The sequence below is a fragment of the Chenopodium quinoa genome, unplaced genomic scaffold (assembly GCF_001683475.1).
Source record: "Chenopodium quinoa cultivar QQ74 unplaced genomic scaffold, ASM168347v1, whole genome shotgun sequence".
Lineage (NCBI taxonomy): Eukaryota > Viridiplantae > Streptophyta > Magnoliopsida > Caryophyllales > Amaranthaceae > Chenopodium > Chenopodium quinoa.
In genome coordinates, this window is record NW_018743292.1 from 7,802,992 (window position 1) to 7,809,066 (window position 6,075).

The 6,075-nt window shown below is 34.6% G+C and overlaps 1 protein-coding gene across 4 annotated transcripts; it reads left to right on the plus strand.

Moving 5' to 3' along the window:
- The first annotated feature begins 356 nt into the window (after window positions 1–356).
- LOC110736799 (probable protein phosphatase 2C 5) lies at window positions 357–5,152 on the plus strand. Of its 4 annotated transcripts, none has more exons than XM_021917112.1 (9): window positions 357–592; window positions 731–778; window positions 1,141–1,393; window positions 1,490–1,661; window positions 1,765–1,982; window positions 2,087–2,194; window positions 2,280–2,405; window positions 2,495–2,724; window positions 3,709–4,256. In XM_021917112.1, exons 3-9 carry the CDS (start codon window positions 1,184–1,186, stop codon window positions 3,926–3,928), a joined length of 1,284 nt encoding a protein of 427 aa, XP_021772804.1. In that variant the 5' UTR covers window positions 357–592; window positions 731–778; window positions 1,141–1,183; the 3' UTR covers window positions 3,929–4,256. The 4 variants fall into 4 exon arrangements, with proteins under 4 accessions (XP_021772804.1, XP_021772803.1, XP_021772802.1 ...); XM_021917111.1 differs by lacking the exon at window positions 731–778 and adding an exon at window positions 4,696–5,152 and having other exon boundaries at window positions 358–592; window positions 3,709–3,939; XM_021917110.1 differs by lacking the exon at window positions 731–778 and adding an exon at window positions 4,705–5,152 and having other exon boundaries at window positions 358–592; window positions 3,709–3,939.
- Window positions 5,153–6,075: the final 923 nt, after the last annotated feature.

Genomic DNA, 6,075 nt, shown 5'->3' on the forward strand with positions numbered 1-6,075 from the left:
ACTCACTTATATTTTATTCCTTTTATGAAAACCGTTTATTCTTTTTTAATTACATACAACCCCATCATGTGAGCCCCATTTTGTGTAATAAATTCCAATTCTATATCTCTCTACAATAACCGAGTAATACTTAGCAAAATAAAGAGAGTATAAAATAAGTAAAATATTTAAAAAATATAAATAAGATGAACTAAACATATACAAACTTCGTATCTGATTTTCGCGGTGGGGCATTTATATTGGAGAACAACAATGGATGATCCAAAGTTAGATTTAAACACATTAATAAAAATAATTAGCTGATTACAACTCATTAGGACACAAAAATGTCATAAATCAATTGACTTTTGCCCAAATAATCACCCATTAACCATTAACCCCACCCCACCCCACCTCAATATCCTCCCAACACCCGCGTCTTCTCCAACCCAACTTTCTCTCTCCTCACTTTCTCTCTCTACATTTTTTTTGGCTTCATCTCTACTTTCTCTCTCTATCTTGCCAATGTCGCACTTCCTCTTTCTCTCTCTTCAATATCTCAAATATTAGTTCCTGTAAATGCTACTTACTTCTCTTTCTCTCTCTTCGATCTGTAAGTTTTTTGTTTTGTTTTTTTTTTTTTTCAGAATTTGAAGAAGATACTCGAATGTTTTTTCCGCTGATTAAATGCTGTATATTGTTGTTTTGCTGTTGAATTTGAGATTAATATTTTGTGTTTTGGTTGTAATAGGAGGAATTAATTATTTTTTCCGATGTTTGCTTGATTTTAGGGGTAAAGGTAACTTTAATTTTGCCTACCTGCTTAATTAATTTCAATTTCAAAAGTTTATGGTTAGTGTTAAGCACATTATTCACTGTATTATTCGCCGTCATTTTGTAATTAATTTTTTAGGTTCATAATAGTGTAATGCAAATCGTAGTACTGCAAAAAATTGTTGCAAATTTTCTATTTTAGGAATTTAGACTGAAAAATTGTTCTGGTGAGTTTTTCTGTATCTGTCATTAGCTTATATGGAATATTTAGTTAATAGTGGAAATTCATTCAATATGTGCTGTTTATTGGACTAATTTGTGTTGATTGTATCGAAAATAGGAATTTTAGCTGAATTTGAAATGTACATTATTTTGTATAATCATCAGGGTTGTAAAACGGGAGCTGACAGATGTTGAAACTTAGTCTAAAATGAGCCAGACTGAAGTATCTAGAGCAAATTCTCCTCTTGTTCCGCTTGGGACACTGATCGGTCGTGAACTTAGGTCCGAGAAGGTTGAGAAACCGATAATTAGGTATGGACAAGCGGCTTTAGCCAAGAAAGGGGAGGATTATTTTCTTGTAAAGACAAACTGCCAGAGAATTCCTGGGAATCCTTCTACGTCTTTTTCGGTTTTTGCGGTAATCTGCTGCTCATTACTAGGATTATTACTAGTTACTGTGATTTTTTGCAGTTGATATGGATTTAGAGTTACTGAACTTTGGGTTTCTGGGTAGATATTTGATGGTCACAATGGCATATCAGCTGCTATATTTGCTAAGGATCACCTGTTGAACAATGTTCTGAGTGCCGTTCCTGAAGGTGCTAGTAGGGAAGAGTGGCTTCAGGCACTTCCTCGTGCCCTGGTCGCTGGGTTTGTCAAAACTGATATTGAGTTCCAGCAGAAAGGTTAATTTTGTAATGACTAATTGAGTAATTTTTCAGTTGTGCAGTATAAGACTGCACTGTTGGTATGTTTGTGCTGGCAATCTCATTCTTGTTCAATTATTAGGTGAAAGTTCAGGGACGACAGTTACTTTTGTCGTGGTAGATGGGTGGACTGTGACTGTTGCATCTGTTGGGGATTCCAGATGCATACTAGACACACAAGGCGGTGTTGTTTCTGACTTGACTGTGGATCATCGCTTGGAAGAAAATGAAGAAGAGAGGGCACGTGTGACAGCTAGTGGGGGTGAAGTTGGAAGGCTTAATGTCTTTGGGGGCAATGAGGTCTAACTTCTGGATGCTTTATTTTTGGTGACCATGTACTGGAGATTGTCAGCTAGAATATGCTCTTAATACCCCTGACAATGATATTCTCTGGAATTTTTCAGGTTGGTCCACTCCGCTGTTGGCCTGGAGGATTGTGCCTTTCTAGATCAATTGGTGATACGGATGTAGGAGAGTTTATTGTCCCTGTACCACATGTTAAACAAGTGAAAGTGAGTCTTTAGTGTGTTTTGAGTCCTCACTAATATCTTTATTTGAAATCTTCTTCAGAGAGAAATTAACGTTATGTGCTTTCAGCTCTCTGATGCTGGAGGAAGGCTTATTATTGCTTCTGATGGTATCTGGGATGCTTTATCGTCTGATGCTGCTGCAAAAGCTTGTCGAGGCCTTCCAGCTGACCTTGCCGCAAAGCTGGTTGTTAAGGTTACTTACTCCCTTTTTTTGGTTCAATTAACATATTTTGTTGACTTGTTAAGTTGTTATCAACTTAGCTTACATTGGGCTCTGTACAGGAAGCTTTAAGGTCAAGAGGTCTGAAGGATGATACAACCTGCGTAGTTGTTGACATTATTCCCTCTGTGCACCCCGTCTTGCCCCCAACACCACAAAAGAAGCATCATGGACTGAGTGGACTGCTGTTTGGAAAGAAATCTCATAATTTAGCAAGCAAATCATCTAAGCTTTCTGCCGTGGGAGCTGTGGAGGAGTTGTTTGAAGAGGGGTCTGCTATGCTTGCAGAAAGGTTTATCCTTCTTACCCTTCTTTTTCTGCTTTCTGAATATTTTCACTAGCTGATTTGAATATTTTGCTGGAGCTACCACATATAATGACAACACCTAGGGGTTAGAGGGGTGGGTAGAATTTCCATTCCATTGAATTTGCCTATCTTATGTTAATTTTCTGCTATGGTTGTTATGAACTCTTCCATCAAACAAAACAGTTGGGTGCTGCATTTTGATTTGTAGTCCTAACCTACGAGGACAACATTGTAATTGTGGCACATGAGTTTTAGGAGAAATTGTAGTGCCACAACGTTTGTTATGTAATGCCTTTTAATAGGCCCCGTAGGATTAGTGCAATTCTGTGGTTTTTACAATATTTCCATTAAACAAGATTGAAGATGCATTAATTAGTTTTCAAATATGCTTGAATATTATGATAGTTTTAATCAAGTAGTTCTAGCTTCATTGCTTTTCTTTTGGATAGATTAAGATTGAACTTTTGGCCAACTAAAGTGATGATAGGCTCTGAAGTTCCGGATAAGTGAAAAGATGAACATACCTGTTAGGGTTACCCTGTCCCGACGCAAAAGGCATGAAATTGACTTGAATCAGCTCTTGCTACTGAAAGTTGTATCATTTTCTACAGTTATCCAAGACAATTGACATCACGCATCATTGTGTACTGCTTTATCATATTGGTTTGAAATTGCATGTCTACAGAAAAAAGCCCTTCCACCACTATAAATAATTAGGGGAAGTGATTTTACATTCTGGTCAAATTTTATAGGACATTTTTGAAGTGGGCATTTCCTTATCAACCCCCCCCCCCCTCAAAAATAAATAAAAATTCAAAGGCCTAGCTTGTAAGTTGTAACCCGTGCCGCGTTGACCTACGAGAGGCTCTGTCCTAGTAGTGCCTTCTCCTTGCCTTAAAAAATGAGCTTATACTTGAAAATGTGTCTTAATAAAAATATACTAATTCTGTTTACCTTGTCATTCTACAGGCTTGGGAAGGATTTTCCCATGAACCCTGATTCTGGCATTTTTAGATGTGCAATCTGTCAAGTAGATCATCCCGCAAATGAAGGTCTATCTCTTAATTCTGGGACTTTCTTTTCTCCTTCATCAAAGCCCTGGGAGGGACCCTTTCTTTGTGCCAACTGCCGTAGGAAGAAAGATGCCATGGAAGGAAAGAGGCCAATCAAGCCTACAATTTCAATCTAACAATTTATCTGGTAATATAATCAATTGTCTATATATTCTTTTTTGTATTTGAAGTGTGAGAATGCTTTTCATCTCTCTATCGTGTGTGTTGTAGATGTGTGTAAGAAGTAAGAGGGTGGAAGAAAGTTCAGTAGTTGATTTTCCCTAGAGTTTTTAAGCAGCTCTTATTAGCTATCAATTTATCCCTGGCTTTTGGAGTTCCTTACTAAAGACTAAGACTACTGTGTGATCTAGTATGCATTTAGATCAGTTGCTAACATCTTCTACATGTAATTAATCAGTGAATGATAGTGATTTGTTTTATGGTAATTAATTTCTTTGGCTTTTAGTTAGATGTTAGACTATTGATATTCAACAATGTCTATTTTTGAGAGTGAGGGATAGCTCAAGTGGCTAGAGTTTCCCTCCCGATTCCAGGAGATCTTGGGATCGATTCTCACCCTCGCCCTTGTAGCTCTCTAAACACCAAAAAAAAAAAAGTAATGTCTATTTTTTTCTTGACCTCTAAATCTAATGTTTGAGAGAGACGTGGTTAATATGCGAGCAAAAAGTTTTAGTGATCTGCTAACAAAGTAACAAAGGGTTTAATCAGTTGGATTTTCTTTATCACTATGGCTACATGTTGAGCATTGATATTACAATATGAAAGTGAGGCAAACTTCCAAATACTTTTGATGGTGTTTTCGGTTTTCAGTGGAACCAATTTAGGCGGCGAAATGACAGGTAGCTCTCTATGATTGTGATCTGTCTGATGTAGCTCTCTGTAGTCCATGCAGAATTGCCAGTAATTCACTTTGAGACGTGGAGACTGATAACTCTGCTCCTACTTTTAAGCTCCGTTCCATGCTTTGATGACCCGTCCAACTCTAGTGTTGTTGATATAACTATAAACAAATTTTTAATGATACAACTCGAGCCATCTGATTCATGACCGTTCACTCGTACATGATGTATAAATGAACTGAGGTGATGAATTTAGGGGATGATGGAAAGATCAAGTGGAGCGGATGAATGCAGTTTTTTTTTTTTGTTTTTCCAATCCATATAAGATCATTGTACTCTAATATGAAAATAGTTCTTTCCGCTACCGTCTGTCTGCTCTTGAGGTAAGAAGAAATGCTAGATGATACGGAGTAGCCATTTCTCCGTCCATCTTACTTCAAACAACTACACTTTCTATTAAATAATATTTCAACTATGGCTATGTAGCCTATGTTTAATTTACCTTATTAAATTCTTTAGATTTTATTAAACTTTATTCTTATTTGTACACTTTTTTTTTTTTTTTTTTTTGGGGGGGGGGGGGGGGGAACTATTGGTACACTCATTTGTTAGATAAAAATCTATCAAATGAAAATTTACTAAATGAAACCCATGTCATGCACAGTTTATTTGTATTTTTTTGCAACTTATATTTTTTTCATATGTTTGTGATAAAATTTGTTACTTTATTTATTCGTTGTACGTAGTATATCATTAATATTTTTATTTTATTTGTTTTAAAATAAATTGTGAATTTTCTCTCATTCATTATATATTAAGATGAATTTCCTAATTTAAAAGATAATATTTTATATTTAATTAATATAAACTTTAAAATCTCATTGGCCAATTTTACTTATGACATTTGATTTATTTAAGTCTAAAAGAAATTACAAATCACTTATTCAATTGGAATTAATGCCTATTTATAATAATAACAAATCATAACATGAAATCAATTCATAATAAAGTTAGTTGATCTTTACGACGAATAAATTATATTTTTATAAAATATTGTATGATATTCACTTGCCATATTATTATTATTTTTATCTAATCCAATTTTTTTTTATAAATATCAGTTGAACTTTAATTTCATTTTTTTTAAGTTTAATAGTATTTTATATATATATATATATACGAAATAAAATAAATTGTTTCTTTTCTCTTAGATAAAATTTTCAATTTAAAAAGATAGTATTTTATTTTTATAATAAATTTAAATTTTTTATAATCTTACGTGGCACTTTAAAAGAACAATCTTACGTGGAATAATCCTATACATAACGCTCTTAAAATAGCAATCTTACATAGTGCTCTAATATTTTTTTAAGAAATCAAAATCCGAGGTGATTCTCTAAAATCTTGGGAAAAAAAATCCCCTT